At 33.4% G+C, this 14,983-nt stretch overlaps 1 protein-coding gene across 2 annotated transcripts in view; it reads left to right on the top strand.

Moving 5' to 3' along the window:
- The window catches only part of Klhl1 (kelch like family member 1), a 299,721-nt gene that overhangs the window by 110,796 nt on the left and 173,942 nt on the right, over positions 1–14,983 (top strand). For both annotated transcript variants that reach the window (XM_027394016.2, XM_027394015.2), the window contains one exon: positions 2,561–2,757. In XM_027394016.2, the coding sequence (XP_027249817.1) occupies positions 2,561–2,757 (197 nt within the window). The remainder of the gene's footprint in view (positions 1–2,560; positions 2,758–14,983) is intronic.

The raw sequence follows: 14,983 nt of genomic DNA, 5'->3' as shown, positions 1-14,983 counted from the left end.
TAGGTCAGGTCAACTGTTTGTGTAGCACTGGTCTTGGCTCTTTTGCTCATCCCACCTCCCTCTCCACAATTGGATTCCAGGAGTATGGTTCAGTGCTTAGCTGTGGGTGCCTGTTTCTGCTTCAAACAACTACTGGATGAAGGCTCTAGGAATGGTAACCAAGGTAGACACCAGTCGCATTATAGGGGAAGGGTATCAATGGCATTTTCTCCACCACTGCTTGGATTCTTAGTTGGGGTCATCTCTGTGGATCCCCTAACATTTCCTCTGTGCCAGACCTCTCTCCAAACCAGTAATGTCTCCTTCTATCAAGGCATGTCCTTTCTTGCCCTCCTCTATTCCTCCCCTGTCTCAGCCCTCTTGTTTTCCTCCCCTCTCCTCTCCTGTATTATTGTTGAGTATTTCTGGAAACATAGATGATCACCATCACTTTTCACTCATGCACCTCTCCTGGATAAAAAAGTAACAAAACTTTCTGCTTAAATTTTTCCCACGTTTTTTATAATCTGATTATTGGATTTTCAACTTCTTCGTCCAGCTTGATGATCATCTTTCAGATATATGATTTGTATGTACCTTTCCAATTTAAGGCTCAACTATTGGTTCCTCAGATAGTGTCTATTGAAGTGAATGTTTGGTTGTCCAGTTTCTTCTGTTCTTGTAGGATTACTCTTGTTATTTATTTGAACTATTTCATTGACTCAAGGATACAAGGATTTTTCTCTTATTTTTATAGAAAAATTATAATAAGGGATTAACTTTTATGTGTATAATCCTTCTTGAGCAAATTTTACTTATTATAAGGTTTATACATTTCATTACATGGTTTGCTCACTGATATTTGACTTCTTCAGTGATTATCTTCTTTTCAGCTTACTTTACTTTTTTTCTTTTCCATATATATGAATTTGTATATATCTATATATCTATATCTATATATATCTGATTTGCAGACATTTTGTCCAGTTCCATTGATGTTTCTGTGTTTAGTTTATTAGGAACAATCTTATTCAAGTTTAATGGCCTCAGCTTTTTACTGAATCTAAAATGTTTTTCTTTTAATTTTTTGGAATGCCTAGGTTCATTGAATCTTCATAATAATAATAGATTCACTTTTTACACTTCCATTAAAATGTTTCTGGACTGTTGAATATAATTAAAAAGGATGCTGATATAAATTTGGGGTCAATGAAACATTAAGGCATTCATCTTTTAAGCTCAAAATTCCAACTCTTGTGGTTAACAAGTGGAAATTCCCAAAGCTTATCACTCAGCACAATGGCTTATGAGATAACACACCAGACATTACTTATGGTTGTACCAACGCACATAATTTATTATTACAAAATAATACAAAACACACTGAGGAAGAGATGAAAACCCATCAGTTGAATTCAGAGAAAATGAGATACATGCTCCCTTAGGCCCTCGTCTTGTGCAAGCCCACGAGACTAACTGCAATTATTTGTGATGAAAAGTGTAAACTCTTGCTAGGTAGGGAGGCTCATTACCGATTCAGTAACTAGAAGTTTATACTGAAGGCTGGTTGCCTAGGCAACCTCTAATGAGAACATAGGAGTGTTCCAGTCACTAAGAAGGAAATGGGTATTCAGACTAAGTGTGAAAAGTTCAGCAGTTCTTATCAGTGAATGGCAAAAATCCTCCTGACTCAAAGTTCTTAGACTGCAGCCAAGATTAATCCTGGAAAGTAGTTCTCAAAGAAAGAGGTCCAAGCCTACTGTACTAATAGTTTGTGTGCAAATTCTACTGACAGAATGCAAAATTGAAGGTATTTATCTCTCTGCTGTTTCAAATCAGAGAATCTGAGTTATATTATAAAATATATACCATCAACATTCATCTGAGTTCTACATATTTCTTTAGAAAATGTTGCCATATTTCTTGCTGACTTTATTAAATACTTTAGGAAAATATTACACAATGACAGAATTTTTAAAAGCTGTATAGATCTAAAAATTTTGACTTATACTCAATTACTAGTAATAATTCTAGATTTCAAGATGTCCATACTGTTTTCTGAATTTTAAACTTATTTTGTTAATACAGGTATATAGTTTATGAATTATCATATATGCAATCTCAAATACTTCATTTTATTTACTGCTTTTTAATAACATCTGTTAAGCTAGAGATTTCAGGTTTGTCATATATTTTACACTTCGCAGTTACCTGCATTTATGTGTTACTTGTGACAGCTGTGAGAAGAGATCTAGGACGGATAAACACCAGACTAAATGAGTTAAATTTTCCCTTCAGCTGATGATCCAACAATAAGAACTTCAAATGGTTCCATATATTATGTGAAAGGTAGTCTGTCCTGAAACACATGAATACAAATACCTCTTATAAATGTGAGTTGCTTATGTACAGTTGTACATATCAACTCCCAGTAATTGTGTTATCTGCGTAAGATCTATATATAACCTGGACAGTTAAAAATGCCAACATAAATGAGGGAAAGGCTCAGGTTAAATACTACATTAAATATGTGAAGAATGCAAAAAACAGAGTTTCATTGTTTTCTTCATTTGTACTTTAGGTTGCTTGGAATTGAAAGAAGATACTATTGAAAACCTTCTTGCAGCTGCCTGCCTTCTTCAGCTTCCTCAAGTAGTAGAAGTATGTTGTCACTTCCTCATGAAACTTCTGCATCCATCAAACTGTTTAGGAATCCGAGCATTTGCAGATGCTCAAGGATGCATTGAATTAATGAAAGTGGCCCACAGCTACACCATGGTAAGGACATTTAATATTTAAATGGTGGACTATTATACAATAATATCAAATTATAAAATTATGATGACCTTTAACACTTATTTAAAGATTAAGGTATTTTATAAGATTTGTACATTTTCATCATTGAGTATTATGACATATAATATTTTATAATCTCAAGGTATAATGATATTGTCCTTACTTTAATTGTATGACAGTATTATATTTTGTAGACAATATTAATATGGGTGTTGACTTTTGGGGATATTAAATGTTGGAAAAGATATTTTTAATTAATTTAAAAAATTTTAAAAAACATATTCCTATTTACTCAATCTTATTCTATTCATTTCTACAACTGCCACTTTTATGATTTTTTTCTACATTTTTTCTTTTAATAAGTCTATAATAAAATATTATGTATATGGATACTCTGTGTTATTTGTGGATTATATTCTTCCAGATATAATTGGCATTGTATAATGTTTATTTGTGTCATGAATATTATTTCACTGATAATATTTGTGTCAAGACAAAATACATAATTTAGTATGTACTTCATAAATTTTAAGTAGCATGCATAATAACAATCAACACATGTTCTTGAAATCATTCACTTGTATTATGTTTGCTTGTCACAATTCTCACAATATAAAGATCCTTTTATCTGAGTTATAGGCATTCTATAAGTCCTTTATATTGTGTATCTTACTTTTATCCTGTCTTTTTTAAAATATTTATTAATTTTGTGTATATGGCTGTCTGGTCTGCATGTGTTTGTGTGCACTAGTTACTTACCTAGTGTTGACAGAGGTCAAATGCCATTAGATAGCGATGAATGATAACTACAGATGATTGTGAGCTTCTATAGTGTGTCTGGAAACTAAGCCTGGGTCATCATCAAGAGTGGAAATTCTCCTAACCACCGAGCCACCTTTACATCCATGAGTTGTCTACTTTAAATGTGACACTTTTACCTTGATGATTTTTTTGCATATTACTTCCAATTCAGACAGTATAAGCTCTTACAAAACTCAACACATATTGTAGTTCATTTCCTAGATATAATTGTTATGTTACACAAACCATGAAGAAAAATCTCTGTATGATATTACTTAGTGATATGTTTTTTAGTAAGTTTTAATATTTTTGCACAAGCAAATAAAATGTTATAGATTATTGCAACTCAGAAGGAAATTAGTTATAGTAAGCAAAATAAGATTTCTTGATACTTATTACAAAGCTAAAACAGAAAGTAAATAATTTTTAAGTCACTAATAAAAATCAACACTTAAAGATATTATAGTTGTTAATTTTAGAGGGTCAGTATTGTCTAACATTTATAATATAAAATTTTAAGCAAATTGTAAGCTAGATAAAAACTGAGAGATGACAGGAGAAGCCTGATATGCTATTCTGTTTTTGAGTTCTTTGGAAATATTCCATGATAGGGCACAACACTATATTTGAAATGATATGACCGTATAAAATCAGTGTAAACAAGTACTTTATCAACCAAAATATCAAAGTCCAACTGCTGTCATTTAATTGGGCACATTTCATTACAATTTAGAGCCCCTGGCTTAGCTTCAGCAAGAACAATATGCTTCCATATCAGGAGGGATAATGGTCCCTTCTGGTCTGGTTTGAAGTTATTAATTCAGTAATAAAACTTGTTTCCCTTGCAGCTGCCTGGGATGTCACTAGTTTATTTGATAAAGTAACAATATTTTCATAGACTTTAAATCTGTATTGCTCATGAAAAATTTGTAAAACAAAGGTTTCTAGGTATGATGTTACTATATGTTCTGATGCTTCTGGGCAAATTTATCTTTTAGATTGTGAATAGATTATGTGTTGTGCCACATCTATTTAAATTTAATTTCCAAAAATTTAGAAATGTGAAAGTAAAGTATTCCCCAATTGTTCATAAAAGAAAAGTTACTATCCAATTGGTTTTTGTAATCTTTTGTTTCCCTTTGGATCCAATAATTGAAAAATAGTTGTTTGTATGGGATGTTATAATATCTCATAAAAATTTGCCCCTTATCCATGCCTAAACAGGATCTATTTATATTTGCACTTTTATTTTTTATGAACATATTTCAGTCACATACTGCCAGTTTTCATGTTCTCTATCTATAATGGAATTAATGTACACTCTCTCAAAATTTGTATTGAATCTATTAACAACTATATAGTCTAATGTTTGTTTATCTCTTAAAATTTTGTAGAGGTAAAGCTTGCAATCCAAACCTTAACATTACACTTTTATTATTTTTCAATCTAATTGCTGTCATCCTTTTCCTTAAAAATATCACTCATTTATTTTGAGACAGTCATTAATCATTTATAAATTCTGTTAAAATTTTCTATGGAAAGTGACCCACATTAATGTGTGATTCATGTGTAAAGCAGTAGAAAATTTTGATTTTAATTCCAATATTAGGTATCAGTGTGAAACAGATTCTCCAGTGTTAATCTAAACTTTGACCTATCAATGTAGAGACCCCAACAAAATTATTGAAGAGAAGTCTCACTGACAACACTGTTTGGTTTCATAATTAAGCATTAGGTAATGATGAATGCCATATTTTAAATTTCATAAAGTGAAATGTGACAAAGTCATTTGGATCACAGGAATGGAACTGTTTTCATGCAATCTGAATATGCATGGAAACCTAAAATATAATATCAAGATTGTGATTTCTCTTTGTTGAGTAAATATAAGCCATGGTGATGGAAAGGACTTGTATCAGAAGCAATTGGATTTGTGTTTCTCATTCTTCATTTTAATTTAAGTAGTAAGGTAATCTTTCACAGTAAATGATATGTGAATTACAGTTTAGGTACTAGAGTGACAGCTCAGCAGATAATAGCACTTACCACTCTAGTTATCAATCACAGTTTGGTACGCAGCTCCCACATATGATGGTTCATACCTGCTTATTACTTCATTGTAGAGAATTGTATGCCCTTTCTGTCCTCTGTGGTCTCCTGTACACAAATGCACATTCACACAGACATTCACACCTACAAAAAACGAAAGAGATCATTAAATATACACGTACGCATAAATTTAGATTTGAGCTTTTGTGGCTAAAGTTGAGTGGTATTTTCAAAATATATTCAATGTTTTAGTCTTTCACTGATGGAATATCTTCCTACACTCATAGTCCTACTTGGCTTCCAGGTTAGTTCTGACTTTTGAAGATGTTAAGAATATCCCAATATCAGATTCCTTTCTCCAAATGATTCACAGTATCTTTTATCAGTAAAACTCATTTGTGAAAGAAAAGAACAAATGCCATTATGCAATACAGGTAGTTGGAAGCTGCTGCCATCTGCTACTGGACGCAGGCTCTAGGATGACATGTAAGGTAGTCATCAATCTCATAGGAGAAGGGCATTTAAGGTAGCCTGTCCACTATTGTTTAGCTTCTTAGTTGGGGTCATCCTTGTGCATCCCTGGACATTTCCCTAGTTCCAGGTTTCTCTTTAAACCTACAATGGCTCCCTCTATTAAGTTATCTCTTTTCCTGCTCTCCTCTATTTTCCCCATCCCAATCTGATCCCTCATATTCTCACCCCTTTTTTCTTCCTTTTTCTCCTCCTTCCCTCCCCAATTTCCTCCCCACCTCCATGCTCTCAATTTTATCAGGACATCTTTCTTAATACACATAATATTACAGCAGGATATTAGTGGGGATTTGTTGCTTTCTTTCTCCAGAAAAATCCCCTACCATGTATTAACATTACTTTTTCTTCCGAGTCATTAAGATCATTTCTTGAATATTTTTTCTCACAGATATCTCTGTTCTCACATAAAGTGATGTTTCCCTATACTCCATATAGGACTTATAGCTTACTGGATTTACTCTGTGGTCTTATTTTTGTTGGAGTTCTCTACTCCCATATTTATATAATAGGTACTTTAGCAGTATTTTTATGTTTATACATGTTTAATAACTATCTATTTATTATAATCATTATTGAATAAAAGTTAATGGCTGCAATACTATGCTAATTACTTCATTACAATGCTCCGGTTCAGTGGCAATGTGAATATAGGAATGAATTTAACAGACAAAATATTGCCTGTAGACTCAGGCTTCATTTGTTGAACGAAAGTAAATTATCACCATTAATGCTGATTATTTGGTCAGATACAAGTGCATGTACATGCATAAATGACAGATGCTATGTACAAATTATACATGAAATGTTCTCTTAAATTGAAGATGCTTATTCTTATTTGTATGGGATTATGGGGGAAATAGATTTGCCAGTCACCTGAGACTGCCATTGCTTTTCTGTTTAAGCATATTCAAATGTGTTCAGATTGTAGGGTGAAGGAGCAGAAACATGATTAATACAAAAGTAGGCTCAGACAAGTCCCCATCTACACATTTATGGAAGTTTCTGTTAGGGGTTTGAAGTGCTATGTTGAGTAATGTGTCAAGCCACTGAAAAATTTTGAGTAATAAACAGATCCAACACTAATTCTGAGATGTGTGGTATTGGGCTGGCTTAATGATAAAGCAATTATCTGACTTTTAAAAGAAAAAAGACCTTTCTAGAAAAGAAGTGAGTATTGGCAACACACATTTTGAAATAGTGGGAATAAAACAGAGAAAAGGGCTAACATATGCCTCTATACTGAACAATGAATATTGGTTTTGTAAGTATTATTCAGCATATTATCATTTGTATACCACAAATTATATACATCTACATATATATATATATAACTTGTATATATATTTTAAAAATATATGCATATACATATGTATATTATAGCATGTATTAGGTATTGACATTTTCATTGGTGGAGATTGCAACCAAGGCCTTGTACTACCTAGAGAGAGACTGTACCATACCCTATTCCCACTAAGAACTGTTTTAAAAGTAACTATATATTTCTTACTTTAACATTCATGTAAGGCATGTTTTATGACAATTCTGTGAGTGATGAATGATGGCTTAAGTTATTAAATAGTTTACTCAAAATCAATGGTTGGATTTCAACAGAATGGTGTATTCAATATAATGCACAATGTTTTATATAAATTTCCTGTTTTACGCTGTGTGTTAATTCTTGTCTGGTGGTTGTTCCATTTCTGATAGTCAAGAAGCAAGCATGACTGCTTCAGACAAATCAGTATTAAAACCTTCAACATAGATGCAACTAAATAGGTGAAGGAAGGTTTGTCCCTAGGTTGTATTTGTTCTGTTTTCTTTTAAACTGCTGGTTGTTATTTCTCTGTTTATTCCAAACTCACTTTCCACTCATTGTGACTAGCCGGACCTTCAAAACTTCACTAGATTTATTTGTGATGGGTGCAGAGATAGTGGAAATGTGCCTAGTTCTGGGCTACTTTGTTCATCAGTGGCTTTGAAAGGCAGAAGGGTAATAACTGGAGCATGAAGGTGTCTGAATCAGTGTAAAAGTTTCTGCTCTTCAGTCTGAGAGCATTAAGGACATTTTTCATTGCTCACTTGCCTCTAACAGCCATTAGAGGAGTGTCTGGGCAGAGAACCAAATTTATTAATGTGCTTTCCGCTCTTGGTTTCCAAATACCGGCCACTTCTCACAGTTACTGGCTTAAAAGCACACTTTTACCTTTACCCATAACTCTGATAAATCAGGGTTTATTTTGGAGGAATAAATGAAGTCTGTCTTTAAATTCAGACCTTTTCCAAACATGAAAGTAAAATTGTCTTACTCGTGTTTTTCCTAGGATTATATACAGTGTTAGTACGGAGTCATTTAGAATTCTTCCCAGTATTCATTATTCAATGTTATTAAATTTTACTACTTTACATGCATATATGTACAAGTTTAAAGAAGAATTAAAATAAAAAACCAAAAACGAGCAGAGTATCGTTTTCTCTCCTTTATTAGCAGTCAGTGTGTCAAGACCATTGCAGTGAGTACTTCAGAGCATTCCTGCTACTGGTGTCTAATAAGGACACACATTGTGCGGTAGGGGCAGCCTGGGCAGAAAGGACCTTCCTTTTTCTCCTGTGATTTCCCTTTGTGATATTCATAGATTGTTCCATCCTTAAATTAGAATGGCAAACTGAAAAAAAAAGCATTGCCAAAGTGAAATTAATGACTTTCTCATTAACAATCACAATATGTACCAGATCCCTAGAGCTTGTGGCATCCTTGTGACCACAAGTAGAGTAGTCACTTTTCTGTTACTGAGAAAAGCTTTGGTGTAGCTCCTGACTTCAAATGGCTGAGAAAAACTAGGTAGAGTGGTCGAGTGGGTGCTTTGGTGTAGGCGTCTCAACTTTTCAGAATCCCAAAACACAGAAAAAGAGTGTGAGCAGCGCTTGGGGCAAGACCAGGTATGACTGTCAAAGACCCATTCTCAGTGACACACTTGTGGAAACCAAACTCCACCTCCAGAACAAGGGACTCAGTTCAGAGAACAGATATTCAGAACCAGATCCCATAGGGTATCCCTCAAAGTCAAACCACAACCCTTGATTTATTTTCAAAAGGTATAATTATACTTCACTGATGTTTTAAAATGTCTTTTATTATTCACTATTTACTGTGATGATTCAAATAATATTACCAATAAATATTCATTAATATAATCATAAATAGATTGTCTGGTTCACTGAAGTTGTTAAAATTCTATAAAACAGTCCTAGTTATTATTTATTAGCAAAGGTTAAATAATCAATTACTCCCAAAGTTTCTAAAGGCATTGTCCATTCCCTTTATCCATGTTTTATTCAAATCTGCCTCATGTACCAGGCTTTTTCTTTTAGGCTACCTACCACCACCCAAATCACGACAGAGACATATTCTTAGTTTTCAATGCTCAGCTTAGCTTAGGCACATTTCTAGGTAGCTCTTTTCACTTAAATTACCTCTTTCTTTTTTCTACCTTTTGCGTTTGTCTTTTTACCTTTCTTACTTCTGATTATCTTACTTTCACTGCTTCTCTCTGTCTGGCTAGCCTAGATTCTTGCCCCTCGTTGTACATTCTCTCCTTCTTCTCTCATTCTTTTCTTTTCTCCAGGCTAGATTTCTCCTCCTATTAATTCTCTCCGCCTTTAAGCTCCTTCTGTCCTTTCTCCTGCCTTGCTATTGGACATTCATCATTTTATTAGACCATTCACATACCTTGAGTGGTCAAGGTGAAACAGAAGCAACACATCTTTACATAACTGAACGCACATCTCAGAGCATTCCTGCTACCGATGTCTAATAAGGACACTCGTTGTGCTGTATGGCCACATGGCTAAACAAATGCTGCATAAGCAAAATTAATGTTTGTAAATACACATTTCCACCATCACACTAATATTCTGTACCCTAAGCAAATTTAATACATCTTTGTCTAGTTAAAATAATATTCCACAACAGCCTTCTTATCTTTATTTTTTTCTCATGGTGAAGAGAAGTCCATTAAAAGAAGTATCTCTGTTTATCATTCTTAAACAAGGCTACAATCCCAACTATAAGGAGGGTGAGGCAGGTGGTTTATGTGTATAATCTCTGGCTAAGCTATATGGTGAATTAAGTACAAGCCTTAGAAATGTGGGAAGAACAGAGCTGAAAAAGCAGGGCTAGAGATACAGCTCAGAGTTAGAGTGATAGTTTAGTACAAGGTCCTGGAGTTGATCAGCATAGGAATAATGATGATAATATCCTGGGATGTTTTTGTAGCTAATAATAATTATGGAGATTATAGTAATTAATTTCATTAAAATTTATTATATGTACATTTTCCATTCATGTTTTGAAATTTGGTTTCTTTTATTTACCTTTTTTAATTTTGAATTTTATTCATTTTTTAAAATATCATACATACATTTACATTTTATTGAGAATTATATACATGAGTATTACATCACATAATCTCCTGTTGTAGAATATGTTTAGCATGTGTTACATTTGTTCATGTTGTAAAGCTGTCTTACTTTTTCTGCCTAAAACTCCTAATTGGTTTAACAAAAGTTTTAATGGCCAGTGCTATGCAACAGAAAGAATAGGCAGGTCTGGCATGCAGAAAGAATATATAGGAGGAGAATTCTAAAAAAAGAGCATGGAAAGAGAGGGAGAGAAGGACAGCCATACAGCCACATAGACAGCCATGGACTAAAGAGGAAAAAATAGATGTATAGAATAAAGAGAAGTTAAAAAAAATCAGAGGCAAATCTTAGTTAAAGAGAAACAGTATAATTTAAGTTGGAAAAGCTGTCTATAAATAAGCCAAGCTATGGGCAGGTATTCAAAAGAATAAATCTTCATTTATTTGGGAGTGGGTGGAGGGCCCCCAAAGAGGAAACAAACAAGCAAACAAACAAACAAACAAACCCAACTATTACATTTTGGCAAATCAACACAGGGCCCAAATTTCTAAATGGGGTCTGGGAAAACTGAAAAAAAGAAAAAAAGGAAAAATAAAGACACAGCTCCTTTAAAACGTTCTGTTGTACAACGGAGCACTTAAACAGCCTTTTTCATTCTAATTAGAAACAGAAGAAAAAAGCTGATAACCATACAAATCACCTCTATTCCAGAGTTGTTTTGAATGCAGTACCTGGTCACAGACTTCTAACTGGGCTCTGTAGTCTTAATGATGAGCTCAGAGGGATGGTAAGGTTGTGGTGGAACCAGCTGCCAAAGCCACATGGCAGAAACCAGCTTTAGTTTAACAGTTACTTCAGAGTTTGCTCACATGGCAAGAAAGGCTAAAAGAAACCCAGTAAAAGTGATCCAGATGGAAAAATCTAAACAAATTATATGTGTTTAACAATATCTGAAAGTTTAAGAAAAAATAAGTATAGACAGTCATAGAAAGAAAGAAATAGTTTAAACATTATAAAGTCTTTAAAGAGAGAATAAAAATAATATAAAAGAAACAAAATCCCTGTAACAATGGAAAATACACAAGGATTCTGGATTCTATATAGTATTGTGTTGATTTTGACAATTTCAAATGCTGATAAGCAAACAATAGCTCTGACACACATGGAATTTTGAACAGGACTGTTAAATTGAACCAACTTAGCTAATTTATGGTTATCTTACGGCTATCTTACTTAACTTTATAGAAGTCGTCAAAAATATGTCACATGGGGGAGAGGTTTTGCTTTTGTTTCCACAGGAAATGAGAGGCTGTGGATTCTTTTGGGATTAATATGGATAAGTTTAATCAGGGAAACCTCCTGAATCATGACAGGTGATCTCAATAAAGAAAGGTTAACAAGTGGTCTTTTCAGAATTTGGCCATTATCTCAGAACCCCTAAAGATACCTTCACCCATAGAAATATGAAGTAGTATAGAGAAGGAACATGATGCTCTACCTTTCCCTAGCATCAGTTGGCCCTCTACGTAATAGCACATCATTCAACATACATACAGCTAAATATTAAATATTTATTTCCTTTATTGTCTAAAGATTAAATTTTTATAGAAATGTTATATTCCTCAGATTGGTGTTCGGGAAGAGATTCAATAGAATTTCAAGAACACTATCAAAATATCCTACAGACATATTAAAATTCAGTTTATAAAACTGATAGTAGCTTCTCTATGATAGAAAATCATTTCATTGGGAGAATTTACATCTATACTAAGTAATATTCTTTTAATTTCAGGGCACTTTGAAAGGATCATTTTCAGATGTTAGAAGGAAGAAAGGCAAACATCTTTCGCCTTCAGGCCCCTTTGATTACATCAGGGTATTTGGAGAAACTTGGAACAATAATTTGTTTTTCTTTATGAATGAGAAAAGCAATCCAATTTTATTCATTCAATAAAAAATACCTCATTTTTGTAAAATTTTATTTTATAAAGTGCTATTTAGGAATTATTTGGTTTTCTGATAAGTTGGGCATTTAAGAAGTAGTTTTTAAAGTAAAATAAAGTAAATTCAGTTTCTCTGTTAAGGAACCTACTTGTTCTAAATATCTTTAACAGTAGTTTTAAATTGAAGAGAAGTAGCAGGATTGATTATAGTTCAAAAGAAACAGTGGAAATCAATTTTTGCCTAAGGGGAAACCATTCTGCTGCTTAAGCAGAGGGCAGGATTAAAATACCACCTCTGCTTTTTGAAGAAGTCTTTTAGAAACTTAGTGTACAGCATACAACAGTAAGGGTAAAGAGACAGTTAATATCCAATCTGTCTTCCTGTGGAAAATAAAAACCCATATGCTTGCCACTAAACAAATTCTCCCAGACTTTTCTGATTACATGTGCATTCTACATATGCAGTATAAATAATAAATATTAAATAAAATAAATTCATTTTGAATTCATAATTATCTTATAAATCTTAAAAGATACTTTTAAACAATGCACTTCCCCTACAATGAAACATCTGGGATGGTACACTTCAAAGCAGATATTACTTCTAGACAATTCTAAGGTAGGTATTCTTATGCAACAATTAACTGGTGGAATTGGCATCTGCCTAGCAACAAAAAGTCAATGGAAAATTTACCAATGAATGCATATATTAAGAATCTAATGGTACTTTCCCAATATTCTATATCATTAGCATGAATGGATTTTTTATTGGAGATCTCATTTGACCTTGAATTTCGCAAAACCATAGTTTACTAAGACTTGCTATTTGCTCTATCTGACTTCTCATTTATATTTCTCAATATATAAAGTGATCCGTAAGATCCCAGTATCCATTTCTTTTATCTAATACATTTGATGTGTACTTCATTCTGTAATACAAAATTTCATTGGCAATATTACACATATTATAGAGGTGATATAGGTGAACCATTTTTGGCTTAGGATTCAGTAATACTTCTCTTCACCCAGATCTAGTGTGAGTTTCTGTGTTACTTATTGCTCACTGCACGAAGATAATTCTCTGATGATATCTGTGAGCTCCTCAAACTATGGGAATTTGGATAAAAATTCTGAGGGGATTTTGACAATTACATAAAAAAAAAAACATTCCAACTTGGGTGGATGCTCATTGAGCCTCAGTTTGTTTTACGCAGAGGAGAAAATTTCACTTGAAGGGAAGCATCTTAATTCTCAGGAAACAGATAATTAAACGTCAGTAAATTCTGGAAACTGAGTAGATCCAACAGGTCCAATCATTCCAAGCCTGGATATGTACTAAGGAATGCTGTAAGACACTTTCAGACAATCTGAGATAGCTGGAAGAAGCAAAGACCAGTAGACCTGCCTGAAAAAAAAAAAACAAAAAAACAAAAACATCTGAGCTGCCTAGAAGAAATTGAGATCAATAGCTACGTGTGAAAGACACTCTTCAACCCACAGAGCTGCCTGTGATATTAGCAGTGTGCTTCAGATTACATATTTTCTGTTTCATGCCTTATACTGACATGGTCTTTGCTGATGAAGTTGACTTTGAGTCAACTTTCTGCTACTGTAAATAACCCCACAGCTATTCTAGTAAGTGACAGCAATAAAACTCGTTTGATTTGTGTGGTATCCTCTAGGCTGTGCTAGATTCCCTATTTGGATTGAGTATACAACTGTTCAAATATTCAGGAATAGAATTATATCATTTTGATCTAACAATAATAGGAGGTTTACTGTTAGAATTTTTCTGCTTGTGCTCTCTTGAAGTTTTTTGACCTGAAAATATGACATCATAAATAATGAATTCTTTAAAAACACACTGTTCCCCAAAGAATATTTGTTTTGTCCACAAATCTGTCGCTGGTATGCTTTGTGTTCTTGTTTTGTTATCTTTTGTGTGTGTCTATTAACAACATATCTTTGCCAGTACTTTAGCAAAATATGGAAGCTGTTTATCCACAACATTTAACATGAATAAAATTCTTCTTTCTTTGATTGAGTGAACAAATGAAAGAACCATTGCATGGATACTGGAAATAGCAATTAAAATTATCTATAGTGGAAGAGAATAAAGGAGTTTGGGGCTTGCCTTCACATTGAGTTAGGCATAAAATATATTATCAAACATTGCACAGCAGTTTAAGAGAGATTCGTTGCATGTAGCCAGAACATTATTAAGTATTTAATAGTTAATGTCAACCCCAGATTAATTACGTTACACCAGCTCTCAGTCTATAGGTTACAAAATTTATGCAGTAAATGCAAATTTGATATACCTGAATCATTACAGTGGACAACAAGGCAGCTGGGGAGAAGCCAATTACTGTGTTCCAAGAGGAAGCCAGGATCACGTCTACATTAATAGATTTCCTACACAAAGCTTGCAGTATAAGCTTTGTGAAGGCAACAAGAATGATTTG

Source organism: Cricetulus griseus (genome assembly GCF_003668045.3).
Source record: "Cricetulus griseus strain 17A/GY chromosome 1 unlocalized genomic scaffold, alternate assembly CriGri-PICRH-1.0 chr1_1, whole genome shotgun sequence".
Classification (NCBI taxonomy): Eukaryota; Metazoa; Chordata; class Mammalia; order Rodentia; family Cricetidae; genus Cricetulus; species Cricetulus griseus.
This window is presented reverse-complemented; position numbering and strand designations above follow the sequence as displayed.